This window comes from Hipposideros armiger, unplaced genomic scaffold (assembly GCF_001890085.2).
Source record: "Hipposideros armiger isolate ML-2016 unplaced genomic scaffold, ASM189008v1 scaffold_918, whole genome shotgun sequence".
In the NCBI taxonomy this organism is placed as follows: domain Eukaryota; kingdom Metazoa; phylum Chordata; class Mammalia; order Chiroptera; family Hipposideridae; genus Hipposideros; species Hipposideros armiger.
Window position 1 is genome coordinate 390,275 of NW_017732268.1, and position 16,918 is coordinate 407,192.

At 40.5% G+C, this 16,918-nt stretch overlaps 2 protein-coding genes across 4 annotated transcripts in view; one reads left to right on the top strand and one right to left on the bottom strand.

Annotated features, from left to right (window-relative positions):
- The window catches only part of MAP4K5 (mitogen-activated protein kinase kinase kinase kinase 5), a 93,801-nt gene extending 83,850 nt beyond the window's left edge, over positions 1-9,951 (bottom strand). The window contains exons 1-2 of one of the 3 annotated variants that reach the window (XM_019630499.1): positions 9,734-9,951; positions 9,281-9,496 (exon numbers count right to left, since the gene is read on the bottom strand). In XM_019630499.1, the coding sequence (XP_019486044.1) occupies positions 9,281-9,388 (108 nt within the window). In that variant the 5' untranslated portion in view covers positions 9,389-9,496; positions 9,734-9,951. The remainder of the gene's footprint in view (positions 1-9,280; positions 9,497-9,733) is intronic. The other 2 variants (XM_019630497.1, XM_019630496.1) reach the window with 2 other exon arrangements.
- On the top strand, positions 9,472-10,069 carry LOC109375222 (arabinogalactan protein 1-like). The gene is made up of 2 exons (XM_019630465.1): positions 9,472-9,550; positions 9,639-10,069. Exons 1-2 carry the CDS (start codon positions 9,472-9,474, stop codon positions 10,067-10,069), a joined length of 510 nt encoding a protein of 169 aa, XP_019486010.1.
- The last annotated feature ends 6,849 nt before the right edge of the window (positions 10,070-16,918 follow it).

A 16,918-nucleotide genomic window follows, 5' to 3' on the forward strand; every position in this document is an offset into this window, starting at 1 on the left:
CAGTGAAGCAACGTCCTCCACAACTAGACTGAAGAACAAAACGACAGCAACTTGTCTGTTCCCCTTCCCCCAATTCCCCAGCGCTGTTCCCATCCCCACAATTTCCCAATAAAAATCTTTTTAAAAATTTTAAAAATTAAAAAAAATAAAAAGTAGAAAAGAAGGCTATCTATGCCCAGGCAAGGATGGAGAGGCAAAATAGGAAGGCAAGTCCTACTCATGAATCTATGCTACTGCAGAAAGAATAGAAAATTATTCCTGGGGAAAAAAATGGTAAGGGACTCAAGCATTATAATTAGGATAGGAGCTAAAAAGCTTAAAATGCAAAAGTTGTTAATAATTTATTGAAAGTTATGCCTACTAAAATACATTAAGTAATGCTCACATTGTCTCCTCCCGATGTTGGTAAGAGAAAGGATTAAAAAACAGGGGCAGGAAGTCATGGAGTCCCTAAAAAAGGTGGGGCATGGGTATAAGAAGTAACACATTGGTTCACAGGACAAAGCTGAGCACATCCTTCTCAGGCAGTCCTGTTTACCTTCAATTAGGCAAACAGAAGTAATTAGGCAATGCTACAGAAGGCAGGCTACTCTATCTGCCTGAAAAAATTAGCTTTTTGTTTATTTTCATTTTTAGTAGCATTACAGAATCTAGTCTACAGGGCTCAGTTAATCTCGGTAACAATAACCATAAAGCCTAAAGTTCTTAACAAAATGAGGGCAAGAGAAGGCACAACAGGAAGGGTGTCCAACAAGCAAGAACCAGGATAGTTTCTCTTTTAAGTTATTTATATTGTAGGGTGGCTATGAGCTAAGTCATCTCCATAGTAAAGGCAAATCAAGCCTGGACTTTGATTTGGAAAATATGAGGATAAGAGTGATGACCAGAATAACCAGAAAAAAGTGCCTCTGAAAACTGGTGCTGAGGCCTGAAGCTTATACATGCATATTCAAATCGGTCCAAAAAAAAAAAAAGTTCTCACTTCTCAGCAGAGGCGTGAGGCTGCCAAGTCTCATCTGACATCTGACCACAATTTGTGCAGAGCTTATTATGTGCTAGGCGATGTGTTTAGGGCTCTGTGTACAGCAATAAATTTAAAGACGCAGTCCCGAGGCAGCTTTTTATAATGGCAAGAACAGAGCTTATAGAGTACCAAGGTCTGGATTCAAGTCCTCATAGTGCCACCTACTAAGAGTAAGATCTAGAAAAAATAGTAAGTTTCTACTTGGGTAAACTAGAGATAATTTATCTGCCCCACCTACCTCATTGGATTATTATGAGAAACAAATAATATACTGATTATGAAAGAGCTACACAAAAATTAGTCACTCTTAGTCACTTCAATCTGATTCATTTTTATTAAAAATATTATAAAGTCATAAGAATATCATGACTCATGGGCCCCAAAACCTCAAAGATAGACTAGGCTATCAGCCTGGCTTCCCACATCACCTCAAAATCTCAGTGGGAGATTATGACATTTAATAGAAATATACATTAGACCTAAATTCACCTTGCCCTTTTCAGAGTTACCTACCCTAATTTAAATAGTACTTCACATAACTGGAAAGCAATAGCCTTCTAATAACACTCAAACATGCACAAATACTCAAATAGTCCAATACTGCCAAGTGAAAGTGCCTGATCCAATTTATCTGATCTTGGACTAAATTCTTAAATTGACAACAAAGCCCTGACAACACAAGTATCATTTGTTAATAAGCCTCATGTTTCTCTTCCTGTGGACTTGGTCTAAAACACAATTTAAAGTTTAGAAGTGAAAGTTATAGATTTTGAAAGCAAAACTAGAATAAGAAATCTATGTCGATCTGCATTCTAATGCACTTGTTTCGATCAAAAACACCGGAACTCATGGTTAAAGTGAAAATGCTGAGCCTATGTAAATAAAAATAACTAGAACACTAGATGTATTATAAATCTTAGGCGGGGGCTGGCTGTATCCACAAGTCAATTTGAAGTCAATTTGGGAACTAGAATTGATGTAGCTGCACTGGTGATGGCACTGTTTTATGTCTATCTTCACCAAGTTTTAGCTACTAACTTAATAAAAAATTTAATTTCAAATAAAATTTTTGAAGCATAGTCCTTATTTTCTGTTATTAACCTATTTTTCCAAGTTATTCATTCTCTCACCCTAACAGGAAAACATAATAGTCTCTCATGTCAGGCTATCAGGACACAGAAAGTATAGTATATTCACAGTTAAACTGTGTCCAAAAAAAAAAATAAGAAGAGGAAGAAGAAAAAGAATGTGGGTGACATTTTGAGAGATCAAATGTCAGAGAAATAACGAGTAGCACATACATTCATTCTGTATCACCATCAGATTTGGGGCCATGAGGCATGTAGACAGACTTAATTTTATTAGCATTTAAAGATTAAAGAACACAGGTGGAGAGAGACATAGTGGAAACAGCTACATATCCTTTGTTTACAAAATCATGCTTTTATAAAATGACACAGGCATGGGTATCCTACACCCAACTGCTGAACTTAATTTAATTAAAATAACAATGACTTGTACTTCGTGCACCAGCCAATGAGATGCAATGATGGCAATGACTGTGTCTTTGTTCTAATTCCTGACCCTACGATTACAATTTAGCTGTACAGATACTTTTCAAGTGATTCAGTAAGAGATATTTAAGACTTCCTCTGATTACCCAGATACCCACTTGGCTAACTCCCTCACTTGCCTCAAGTCTTTGCTCAAATCTAACCTTCTCAACGAGGCCTTTCCTGACCATCCTTTTATAATTCCCTAATCTGCCTGCACCATCCCACTCTGACAATCCTGACCCCCCTTAACCTATTCAACTTTTTCTTCTTTCCATATCTTTAGTCATCACATATAACTTACTATGTTTATTCCTTCTTGTCTCTCTCTCTCCCCCTACTAGAATGTAAGATCCATCACAACAAGAATCTTTCTCTACTTTGTTCACTGATATATCCCAAGGCCCGAGAACAGTGTCTAGCACGTAAGAGGCTCTCTATAAATATTGGTTGAATGTTAAATACTCCTTTTCACCGTGTCAACCCTCCTGCTCCATCTCAGCTCCCCATTCATCAGCATGCCTCATCCTAACCATACTAAGAGGGGAACAACTGGGGCTGGAAATCAAAAGGATCTACATCAGAAAGGAAGAAAGGGTAAGAGGGAGGGAGGAAGAAAGGGAGGAAAGGAGGCTTTAAATTTATCCCCTACCTTGATTCCCAGCAACCCCCTCCTAAGTTTTTGTCTTTAATCTCCTTTCTAAATTCCCAATTCCTCCCAAATTCTGTCTGACTTCCTTCTCTAAACTCTGAAACACTCCTGGTCCCTTGAGTAGTAAGACAAACTTAAAGAATAATAAGTGAAAGCTGTAACGTATTTCAGTGGAAGGAAAAAAATCAGAAACAGTAGAAGAAACATTTGTGTGTCTCATTTCTTTGTCCCTTTATAGCTAAACTGCTTCAAGGAGTGATCTACATTCCCTCTACTTCCGAATTGACCAATCATACCTCAAGTCTTTTGCTCTTAATGAACTCTTTCAACTCCTTGCTTACATGACCACTATGTTGCTCATGCCTTTGAAACTTACTTATTGAACACATGCTGTGTGCTAGGCATTAAGCTAGGCTAGCTGATTCAGTGGTGAACACAAGGTCCCTATTCTCATGCACTTTGAATAGGGCAGGAAGACTGACAGCTACAATCATGAGTGATGAATGAGTATTATGGTAGGAAATTACACAACAGATAGAGACGGCCTTATCTAAGGGACAGAAACGGCCTCCCTGAAAATTCAGTGTTTAAAAAGAAACCCAAAGAGAAGATAAACAGATGAAAGAGAAGAGTGTACTAGGAAAAGGAAACAGTACCTGCAAAATCTTGAAGGACAGCACATAAGAGCTGAAAGAAGTTCAGTATGGCGAGCCTTTGGGTATAGGCAGAGCCTTGAAAGGCATATGATTCTAAGAATTTAGTCCATGGACAAGGAGAACAAAGGGGGAACGACACAAAACCTCAGATTTACATTTTTTGGAAAATCAATACATTTTCCTTACTGCCATCAGAGCAGAAGGCAACAAGAATGGATGCAGATGATAGAAATGAGCTCTGGAAACTCTTGATTTCTATGAAAAGAACTTCCTCATACCTCTTTGTTTCTTTTCAGACACCTTCAATATATATTATTTTCTTCTGCCCCTCTAACACTACAGCCTTTCCTCAACTCCTATAAACTTTTCTGCGTGACCTCACCTATTCTTCAGAAGTACCACCCCATAATGTGATGAGGACTCCCAAACCTGTATCCCCAGCTCTGATCTCTCAGGCCAGAGGTGCATTTCCTACCATCTATTAGACATCTCTACCTATGCAGTGCCGTAGGTCCAACACCAAACACATGATCCAGACCACACAAATTTTGTATTTTTTAATTCTGTTGATGGCACCAATGTAGTCACCCAAGTCAGAAATTCTAAATGTTATTTTTCCACCAATCACCAGGGCATTTTTATTATCTTGTAAATAAATATACTGAAATCCATCCCTTCCTTTCATCTCCAGTACCAGTGCCTAAATTTAGGTTTGCATAAAATTTCAGTAACTGATCCTTCTATTTCCAGCGTCTTTGTCTAATTCGTCCTCTACATCATGAAAGATTCTCTCCAAAAGTGTTTCTTCAGTTTATAGGAAGAGTCCAAATTCTTTGACATGACACAAAAGGTCCATTATCTGGTCCTTTCCTGCCAGAAAATAGTCTATGTCCTCCATCTATGAAATCTCTGCCAGGTTCGATCACACCGAACCTGGAATGCAGGTGCAGATCCTTCCAAACTCATGGTTTCTCAAGCCACCAGGTGTTTGCACACACTATTCCCACAGCCTGGAGTATCTTTCGCATTATGTCCACCTGGAAATTGCCCCGAATTATTTTAAAACCTAGTTAATGCGGCCTCCTCGGTTAAATCTCCCTGGTTCACACCATAGCTCTCTCTCCTCTCCTCCCTCCCATTTCCCCAACAAAAACAGGGTTGGGCATTTCTTCCACTTCACTTCTACTACAGCACTTACCAAATTATGACTGTTTACACATCTGTTTTCCTCACTAAATTATATGTTCCTTGTTGATAGTACACTTCCTCTTGTTTGCATCCCTACATCCTAACATACAGTTGGCACTCAAATATTTCTTGAATAAATGAATGCTTACAGAAGTGTTGTGATGTATCAAGCTTTGTCTCCATCCAATAGGATCATGGAATATGCTTCAAAGTGCCTAAAGCCATTCCAGAATTGTGACTTCTGGCTTGGGGGGTGAGGTTGGGGATGCATATATAAAAGAAGGATTCACTACAGTGGACCCAGTTTATCCAGCATCCAGAGGAACCCACAGAAGTGATAAGACCACACAACAAAAATTTCTACACAAGAAATTTCTATAACATTATTTATAATTGCAAAAAAATATTTTAAATTGGAAACAAGTATGAAACTCAAAATGACTAACTAAACGAAGGTTTGTTCAATGGATTCTTTTACAATAGTATTTCTGAAGCATATTTAATGACCAGGGAAATTGCTGTTCATTCCAATCAAGTAGGAAAAAAAGATACATCACAACCTCAATTTTATAAAACCCATTTTGAGAAACATATTGGTTTAAAAATATTTAGGAAAAAAGCCTAAAATAAACTATATTAAATCATTAACAGTGTTTATCTCTGCATAATTTTTCTATAACTGTCATTCAACAAATGTCTGTCTGCTATTTTACAGTGGTGAACAAGAGATATTTATCTGTTCCTGTCCTACTGGAGCTAAACATGATATACTTTAATAATCAGTCAGAAAACGCAAAACAGGTTAGGAAAAAAATACATGGGACTGCCCACCTTAAATTTATATCCCACGAAAGGTAAAAATGGTTCCTAGAACTTCTCTGGAATCAAGGCTGGAAACAACTCTATATAAACATTTGGATAAAGACCACTGAATGTTTTGTGCTGTGATTATAAACAGTATCATGATACTATCATTGCCTAGATCACTGTGGAGAGAAGGTAGTAGAGACACTAAATTTTCAGACCTCCTCTTCCTTTTAGCAGATTTAAAAATTAACAGTAATTACAAATAAAATTTGCACAGTGGAAAGTTAATCCTTCATTCATCTTCAACCACATTTCTTTTCTCTTTTGTGTTTCTTTCCCCTCCACCAGTTCTTACTCTCACCCTCAATGATTTACCCCATTTATCTAAATGAATCTTTACATTCCTCTTCTTTCAACCAGGGAATAGCCAATTTAAGATTGAGCTGTCCCCTCTTGGGATTCTCAGGAGACAGGTCTTCAGAGAGGATCTGTTGTTTTGAAGAACATAAAAATAATTCACAAAAAATCTCAAAGCTATAGTCCTTTTAAAACTCCTGCTTCATAAGCTATCTGAGGTGTTAAAAAAAAAAGGGTAGGGATATTATCTGATAAGAACAATGACTAATTTACCTTCATTAATCTTCACTGTATTTTACTAGTTTATATCACTGATTGGAAATACTTCTAAAACTTCCTAGGGTTTTCAGCTCACTAGAAACACAATGATAAATAGCAAAATTACTCCAACTGCTCTGAGCTTAAAAACTTCAGCACTACAGCTGAATGGTACATGGTTTTAGGTATATTAAGGAGTAAATATAAACTGACAAAATTCTGTAGGACTTAACAGCGCTGAAAACAGATGTGCTATGAAAGTTTTCAAGAAATATTTTTCCTAGAGAACTCAAATAATTGAAATTTGTAATAAAAATAAAAATGCAGGGTATCATAAGACGGCATTACAGGAATACAGAGTATAAAATGCTAATATAGTATTGTTATGTCAAAAGCATATGCCCACAGAACGAGGTGATAGAATTACTGATATTTATTCATCCATTCATCAAATTTTTAGAAAGCACTTACTCTGTGCCAGACATAATTCTAGGTGCTATTAGACACAGAGCAGTGAACAAAACAGATAAAACTCCTACCCTCATAGAGTATGTATGCTAGTGAGTTGAGATTGAGATAAACAATAAGAAATATAAAACATTATTGCTAAATGGTAATAAGTGCAAAGGAAAAAATAAAGCAGGGGAAAGAAGATGGAGAGGGTGTAAAAGCAAGAAGGGAAGGGAGCAAGCCATGTGCTGTCTGAGGAAAGACATTCTGAGCAAAGGGAATAAGAGCAAGAACAAAGGCCCAGAGGCGTAAGATGCCTATTATGTTTAAGGAAGAGCAAGCCCAACAGTGTAGCTAGAACTGAGTGAAGGAAGGGGAAGAGTAGGTGATGAGGTGGAGAGATCAAGGAGGGGCTGGGCTTCCTGGAGGAACATTTGAGGAAGACTTCCCTGGACAGGTAGGATAGCAACAGGTGGAAGTGGGAGGTGATTTCAGGTCATTAGAAGAAAGGAAAAGACAAGGAACCAGAGTTGAAGATGTTTAGGAATCAGAGGCTAGACTAGTGTAGAATGAGTGTACATGTAAGTGTGAGACAGCATGAACGTGAGGGAAGGGGATTATGCAGCGGGGGTGGTGGTGAAGGTGGTATGTGATATTCTGTCTTTGATCCTCTGTTTAGGAGCTGTGGAAGAGAGACAGGGTAGGGAGGCACCAGGGTGAAAGAAGTATTAGCTGCCCCTTTAATATAACCCTTTGACTTCCCTTTCAAGCATAAAATCCTGCTCCGGTAGCTGCTTTAGTTGCTGTTATTTATAAAGGAAAAAGGTAGAGGTCTTGGGCTTTTTGTGGGGAAAACACTTACATACGTATTAAATCATAAGACAAAGATGACTAAAAAGTAAGACTGAGAAGGCAAATAGGAATTTGAATTATTTAAAGAGCATTCCACAACATGGCTAGCCCATGGATAAACAAGAGTTAACTACCTCTAATTCTACATAAAGAAAAAGAGGATTATGTTATAACTATCCACTTAGAATTTGAAAGTATAGAAGGCAAGAGCTGAGACCTACCTCACAATTCAACACCCCATACCTAGAACAGTGCCTAGTACAGAAGATTTAAATACCTGTTTAACAAATAAATACAAAGCCAACGCATTACAATCCATCTCAGTAGAATCTAACAGTGCTAGAGCTGTCATAACACCACTCTGAATTGTTAGTATCATTAATAGAGAGGATATTAAACCAAAGCAGAAATGTTTTCCTTCCTCATTACCACCTGTGCAAAACAACATAACCCCGGAAGAGTCTACTAGTTAATTACTTATATGACACACAGGGCCCTTTCAGTTATGTGCAGGAGTGTTGTTTGGAATGATGGGATATATACAATGATTAAAGTCAATAAATAAAGCTGTTGCAAGATCAAATAAAATTTCCCATAAATACTTATATGAGTCGCATTAATACTTCCTTTTGGAACAGAGAACAAAAAGCGTAAGGGCAATCTGAAACAATCTCCTTCCTCTTGATCGTTGAAGAACTAACTCAGTGGACTTAGAGAATTGGGCTTGCTTCTCTATGATGTTTTCTTAAGTCCCTAGTTAAGAGTAACTCACCCTCATCATTTGTCTCAAATATTGCAAAAGAACACAATTAAAAAGACAGCAGTTCTCATCCACTCTTGGTCATGGGATGTTATAAATCCCAGAGAGAGAGAGGAACTGCTAAAGTAGAAAAAAAACACAAAACCCCAAAAAACCATCAACCAGATACAAATGATGAAACTTCTGCCAGGAAAAACATCTTTCTGCATAGGATAATGTTTGTGCACACATTTTGATCCAGTATTAGATTGCGTACAGTTAAAATTGAAAGGGTTTCATACGACTTTTAAAACGAAGCTCATCCATTTTAAAAAGTTTTTTTTCAATGCAAATATCGGAATGTCAATATTCTTTCCTGTCTACTATCTTCCATGAAGCACTTTTCCATGCTAAGACTAGAACATCCTCAAGTGCAACTCCATAAGCAGATTCGAACTCTCTTCAATACCATAAAAAAGGTTCCAATGCCTTTATACCACCAAAAAAGTCCAACAGGGGTTTGCCAAGGTGTGTTTAGTTCTGCTTCTTGGTAGCGATTTGAGCAAGCAATGAACGGAGTAAAAGGGATCCCGGCCGCTTCATCTCCATGAAGCAAACAATAAAAGCATCCTCCCCGCTCCTCATACTTGGTCAGAAGGCGGCCCTATTCCCGAGAGCCAACCGACCGCAGGAAATGAGCCCGGCTCGGGGCCGGGGCCGGGGCCGGGGCCCGGTCCGCCTCACCTTATACACGTCCCCGTAGGTGCCGCTGCCGACTCTCTGGACGAGCTCGTAGTCCTGCTGCGGGTTCCGCCTCAGGATGTCCGTGGCAGGCCGCAGCGGGGCCTCCATCTTCGCTCAGCACCCGGCCCCCGCCGGTTCTGCCCGCGGCGCCCTGTTCCCGCTAACGAGGACGAACAGCGCCGCTTCCCAACATGGAGCTTCTGCCCGCAGCTCCGCCTGCACGAGGGACAAGCAAAGGCGGGTCGGCGGCGCCGCGGGCTACGACCCCGAGTGGCCCAGCCCCTTCCCTTCCGCCCCACGGGGGGCCGCAAAGGAAAAAAAAAAAAGGCGGCCAGTAAGGGTCCCCGGCGCCCCGTAGCCCCGTTTCGGCCGCGACCCTTCTCCCTCCCCGGCCGCCTGCAGGCTGTCCGGCCCTGCCTCCCCGCCTGCCGGGTCCCAGAGCCAGCTCGGTACCTGAGGGGGGCGGCCCCTCTCTTTGTTGAGCGCCGCGCCCGGGACCTACTTCCTCGCCGGCGCCTGCGTCCTTCTTGCCGGCGCCTGCGTCCTGCTTCCCAGCGCCCGCCCGCCGCTCCAAGCCTTATGCCACCGCCTCCCGCTGCATCGCACGTCCTCTCGCAGGCGGCGGAGGCGCGTACGGTCTCCGCCGCCGCCGCCGCGACCGCTGCCGTACCACGTTCCCCACCCGGGGCTGCGTCACCGGGAGACACGTTCCCGGCCAGCGTGGGTCGGCGCCCAGCGGCCCGCCCGAGCGCGTCACCCGCAGAACTAGAGTGCCGCCCTGAGGCCTGATCGGGACACGACACCCTCCCGGCCCGGCCACCGCGCCCCCGCTGGTCGGGTACGTCTTTTCAGGGCCCGGGCTTTGCTACCCTTCCATAGAGATTAGGGGCGCCCTTCGGCATTTGTGAGTCAACGTGCCTCTGCTAAACTGCCTCAGATTCGTCAGGTAAACTCTGTGACCGGTAGAGGGAGAAGAGTGGGCACGAGGGAGATGGGAACTCAGCCCTCCCAGTTCAACACGGAGAAAGTACGTTGAGGACACTGGGCCAGAAGTTACCTGGAAGTGGGGCGTCAGGGAAGGAGGTGGGGGCATGCCCGGTTAACTAAACCGCGGCACACCCTACTGCACCTTCCTGTTTCGCAAACCATTCCCAGTGGTACCAGTTTAAGGCTGCACTGCACACCTGCACAACCTGTCTTCTACTGAGTTTTCCGAGACATTTCTGAAAGCTTGAATTCCTAGGAAGTCCCAGTGGCCTTTATTGCTGTTTTACACACACAGTGTCTCACCGCTGGTATTGTAACGCTCCTTTCATTGGATCAGGAGTTCTGCAGAAGCTAAAACAGAGTCAGGGACCACAACCTGGTTCTGGTTCTACCACTTTTTCAATGTGTTATCTGAGACACTACATCGTATTTGGCAATATCTCGATACCCTTATCTGCAGCTTACAGAGGATAAGGTTTTGCATCTGACATCCAAGAAAGTGTTCATAAAGCATTTTACAGGATTATAAAGAGGGATTATCAAACATAAGAGGTTTTAAAATACTTCAGAAAACACAGAACATCAAACAATTTCAGAGAATTTGGTTGATATTTCACAAGCTGGTTTGCAGTTTCAGTTCCAGTTTTGTTCTGAAGGTATGAAGAAAGTTGCCAGATTTATGTATATTGGCAAAGTTATTTCTAGAACCCAGTAGAGGTTTTGAACAGAAAAGCCACATAACGCTCAGCCAATGCATTTAGTGACTGAAAAATCACAAAAGAGCAAGCTGCAGATGTTGGCTTGTGGCTTTGAACATCCAATTCAATTCTGTTCTTGGGCAATATCCTCCTGTTGCTGATCATTATAATCAATTGTATAATGTAGAAATTAAATTCACACCTTAACAGGACAGGGAATACATGTATTTTCTTGTGCTCCCTGCACAAAGGGCACTTATTTAGGGAACATAAGTAAGCTCAGACTTAACATGCTCTATGGACAAAGCCTATGTGTTTGCTGCATTGAAAAAAATATTGAAGAACAGTTCCTTCTTTCAAAGCTTCTTGGCACTCGTTTGGGTGGGCACATACTTTTGGCTTCAATCACTCAAAATCGTTTCAAATGTTCTATTGGTATCCTAGTACTTGTTTACTGTCATAGATTTTTTTTCTTTTTTTTTTCTCCTGTAACCCTACAAGCATTGATCCTTTCTCTAGTCTGAAATATATTTATTCTTATTTATTGTTGCATTATTCCACAGAGAATATGGGGCATCTTACAGAAAATACATACTATAGCACAAGACAAAAATAAGTAAAGTAGGAAATAGGTATGATGTTAAAGAGAAGGAAAATAGGATACCAGGACAATGTAACAAATTAACCAAAACAGAGGGCTTTATAGTGTTTTTGAGATCACAATGAACCAATTGATCAAGAGAGAGACACATTTTTTTTCCTGATTCTAAGACTTGAGAAAAATTTACCTCATGAGCCTTCATAAAGTGGAAACTTTGAATTCCCAGTTTGAAATAAGGATAGATGTCCTTCTGATGATCCTTCAAGCATGTTATTCTTGAAACACAATGTTTCATACGAATTAATAAAAAAAAGTGAGGTCATAGTCTTCAACAAGACCCTGGAGTGCAGATATTTTATGTTGCCAGTAATGGCAGATCCATATATTTTGACCATAAACTCGGAGGCAGATAGCATGGAAAAAGTCAAAATTCTATGTGGTGGTTAAAAAATGTGTCTGCTATAATCATTATTTTACTTGTACCACAGTTGATGCAAAGGGAAAAGCATTTGCTTTATACTAACTCCAAAAGAATCTTAAGGATTTTTAAATATTTAGTGGTTGGGTTAATTTTAACAAGATCGGTGAAGTCATAGCTAGTGGTTAACTATTACATGGTTGGTAAAGAAATTCAAATTCAATTTCCATAAAATAAACATACAGTGCATAAATTTAATTTTACATCCTAAACAATTAAACACATAGTTTCAAGGTTGAAGGCTACATAATTATAATTTAAAAAACTGTAGCTAACAGGAGAGTTCCTTACAAACTACTCAATTCAATAATGACAAGTTATGGAATAAGAATAAATATGGCTTCATAGGCCTTTTATCCCATCTTATTATCTTATTTTCTTAGTGTCTTCATATCATATGACATGCAAATTTATTCCAGCTTTTACTCTAATCTACATAACAACCTATAATGGTTTGTTCTATGCTTTGTAGTATTTTTCCCTTTAGTAAAATGCTAATTGTAATCTGTGGCCTCTGGTTTTAACTTTACCCAAGGCTGAATTTTAAAAAACTAGGGACATAAAAAATTTTAACTTCTATAGGGGTAAGATTCACAGTTTACTATCCAAGACAGAATGGCTAATTAAAACCCTCAAGTATCCTAGATGAAAGAACAGAGCATGAAGACAATAATTTTAGTCTATGGAACATAGAGGTTTAAGCAACATAATCTCCTGATGAATCTTCCAAGATAAACTAGTTGCAAAATGTAACTGTATGATTGAGTTGACTTCTCTATAGGTTTGTTAAATATAAATCAATTAAATGTTGGAAGACATCGGCCATAATTATGATTTGAGTTTTCAAATAGTTAACCTTAAACTATTCCTTCTCTTACTAATTAGGGCCAGTTGTCTGTTGAGGCAAAAATCATGTTCTCAAAGTACGTATAGGAGAATTCTATTTTGTTCTGGATAGCAGTAGAACATGTATATCATTTAGAATCAGTATCAGGTCATTATGATGGGAGTTTTAAAAAGAATTGAGGAAGGCAGTACACATCGCTTTTTTTTTTTTAAGATTTTATTGGGGAATTGGGGGAGGGTAACAGCGCTGGGGAATCTAAGGAAGGGGAGCAGACAAGTTGCTGTCCTTTTGTTCTTCAGTCTATTTGTGGAGGATGTAACTTCACTGGCTCATGTTGGTATTATCATTGCACTCTTCCAGGGTGAGGCAGATCGGTCGCCCGCCTCTGGACGGCCGCTCACAGCGGCTCTTGGCAGCTCACACCGGCTGCCGACCACACAGGGTAGCTTATGGCAGCCCACACCATCGCCAGCGACTCACGCATCCCAGCACCAGGTTGAGCTGTTGTTCACCATGTTAGCTGTAGAGGGCAGTGTCACTGGCCCTCATGTGGGATCTGAACCGGGGCTCTGCTGCACAGAGCTGGCGTCCCAAGCCAGCTCTTAACCAACGCGCCACTCGGCTGGCCCCACATTGCTTTTTTATCCAGCTTGAATTACTCATGTAATATGTTAAAACATTGTTGCTATTACCTTGATCCCAATCGTGGTTTTAAGGTTTATATGAGAATTGATGTCAAGGTTCCTCTGTTAAACTCACAAATTGGTCCTGTCTGCAAATTCGATAACTAAGAAAAGATACAAATTACAAATACGCTTATGTTGTTCGTTATCGATTTCCACATAACATAATGAGTATAATGTTCAGAAAAGGTGTCTAAAGTTTGCTTACACCTCATTTATAGACTAGTGTTCTGAGAAACTCTAGTACCCTGTCTTACAGCTATAACAGCTCTTGCAGGATTCTAATACACTCTTTTTCCTTACCCCTTTAGGGCAAGGATGATAATGGTTTCCCACTGTTGCTAGTCTCACGGTGTTTCACTATCCCTTGTTGGTTCCTTTAACCCTGTCCTCATTTTTATAAATAGTTATTTCATTAGATTCTCTTTCTGTGCTACCTCTTTCTTGCCAGAACCCTGATTGATAGTTAGATGAATTGGAAGTAGCCTCAGGAAAGAAACCCTCGCTTTCTGGGGTGGTATTACTCACATATCTGATGGTTACCTGTATAAACTACTTGCCACAGAAAATGGAACAATGGTATTCCACAGCATGGAGTGGCATCACAATTACTCAAATAACTATCAGTGGCGGCCTGTGATGGAATGCTGATCAAGGGCACAGCATTGGAAGATCCATCTCTAGCACTTAACTGCTTTGGCAGTGATAATAACTGAAATTGTTATTTCTCTGACTGCCTCTGTGAGAATACATGGAAAAAAAAGACAGAGAGGGAGCCTTTAATTCCATACTTAAGGCACGAGTAGAAAATCAAAAAGCTTCTTTGACATCTTGGAAGAAACTTTGCAGTGCAGATGTGGAACAAGCCCACGGCCTAATGGTAAAGGCTGCAGAGTTGCAATGTTAATTAAATGTGAGACCTACATCTGTTATGCTAAGGTAAGAACATTGGTGGAGAAGGACTGGGACCCTGCTACATGAACTGGGGGCATTTAGGCAGATATGAATTAAGCTGAGAACTTTGAACAAGAGTTAAGATTTCAGCCTATCTCGGATGGAAAAGGGCAAGATCTGTTCTTGGAGGAGAGAGCTTATACACTGAAGAAATCTTGCCAAATACTTACCTGTGATTCAGATTTGATTTGTTAGCTTGAGCATCTGGTAGTCCTTCTAAATTGGTTACTTGAAACTGGTCAGGTCTATATGCTGAGATGCCAGAACTTCCCTGGCATACTATAGAGGAAAGAATCTGAAGACTCAGGGAGATGGGAAAGTTAGACTTGCTCTATTGTGTACATCCTGCTTAGTTATGCTCTATCCATACCATTCCTAGGAGAGCCCACAAAATTTACTTTTATCAAGGCATTGAGTAAAGGGCCACAAATACCCTTGAAAAATTCTTTGGTGGCTGTTCTCAGTTGGTTGGATAGGATGAAACTGGGATTCATGATTTCAGTTGGAACATTGGGATTCTGGTAGAGGCCAGGTGGGAGATTCTTAACTGTCAAAGACGCTTTCAACCCAAGAACAATGATAACCCTCAGGAGGAAGTGATAATCAGGGTGTTTGACTACATGGATCTTTGGTGGTAGCCTATGATCACCAAGTCTCGAAGAATGAATGAAACCAGCAGCCTACTTAAGTACTACTTGATATATGTAAGGAGAAAATTTTAGGTCTCATGAGCAGAAATCTAACTGAAGTCACTGTAATGGAGATTCAAGACGTACTACCTATTTCCTAGACTAAAGCCAGTTCACAAACCTGGAGTCCTGGAATTGAGAGAGAGGCCAGATTCCTTTGAGAAGGATCCTGCAGTGCAGCCAGGTGTAAACTGAATCTTCCCTGAGACAATTCCAGAAGGACCTGTGACCTTTTACCAGGCTGACTGTGAAATGAGGAATGGGGAATTCTCACAACTTCTAATCCTGCAATCTCAATACCACCAAAATTCCAGTGATCAGAGTTGAGACTTAAGAAAATCAAGCATAGGGGCGGCCGGTTAGCTAAGTTGGTTAGAGTACAGTGCTCATAACACCAAGGTTGCCGGTTCGATCCCCACATGAGCCACTGAGCTGTGCCTTCCTTCCACAACTAGATTGAAACAACTACTTGACTTGGAGCTGATGGGTCCTGGAAAAACACACTGTTCCCGAATTAAAAAAAAAAAAAAGTCAAGCATAGTCTTGATACAGGTCCATTTCATAGTGGGTGCAGTGGGTCTGAAGACCTATGTGGGGTTATTTTTCCAGTCCCAAAATGTATATGGGAATAGCTAATAGCAAGTAGTATAATAGAATCCCTATTTTAGTTTTATGTGGAGTAAGGGATATTATGTATGGAAGGACCAAGTGAAACCTCCCCTGCTAATCCCTCCTCTGTGCCAAAGTAGAAAATCAAAATTAAACTTTATCAGTGGGGAATTACAGAAATTAGTGCCACCATTAAAGATCTGAAAGATATGTCTTTCTCTTTTAACTCATCTGTTTCGCTCATGCCAAATTAGTTTTAGAAAATATCTATGGATTATTAAAAATTTAACCAGATGTTGATGTCCATCATTGTTGTAGCTCCACATGTGAAATCTTTACTAGAGAAAATCAACCCAGCTTTTGGAACCTAAATGTAGCTATTGATTTGAAACCTAGAATGTAGTTTTCTCTTCAATTCCCATCAACAGAAATAATCAGAAGCAGTTTCCCTTCATGTCATTAGGACAACACTGTCACTGTCTTACCTCAGGGCTGTTTCAGCACTTCTCTTCTGATATGGTATCATTCCAGGGACCCTTGTTTCCTTCATATCCAGTAGAATATCTTGTTAGTCTGTTATCTTAATGACATTGTACAAAACCCTGACTATCAGAGGATAGGAAATAAACTCAGTCCAGGGCCCTGCACATTAGTGACATTTCTAACAATCCAGTGGACTTATGGTGCTCCACTTGGCATCATCCGCCTCAGAGGAGGAGATGCAGTGTTTAGTGGGCCTGTTTGGATGTTGAAGACACCATTCTGTGTTTGCTTCTCTCTGACCCATTTCCCACGTAACCTAGATGACTGACAGTTTTTCATGTGACTTGGAAAGACAGAATGCCCCCCGAAAGGTCCGGGTGATGGCTCAAGCTACACGGATAGACTTTAGGATTCAGCAGACCCAATGGTAAGGAAGGATACTATATGGAGTTTTTTGCCTGCCCAATAGGAGAATCCCAGAGCAGAGCCCTAGGGTTTTGGAATAAGAACATGCCTTCATCTGTTCCATTTGAAAGGCAACTCTTGGCTTGCTACCAGGCCAGAGCCAAACACCTGACCCTGGGATACTAAGTGACTATGTGATGTGAA

Excerpts from the sequence above, each read along its gene's own strand:
- LOC109375222 (XM_019630465.1), top strand. The coding sequence starts at position 9,472 with ATGGAGCTTCTGCCCGCAGCTCCGCCTGCACGAGGGACAAGCAAAGGC. Across the intron at positions 9,551-9,638 it reads GCCGCGGGCTACGACCCCGA|CCCCGTTTCGGCCGCGACCC; the intron begins GTGGCCCAGCCC and ends GGCGCCCCGTAG.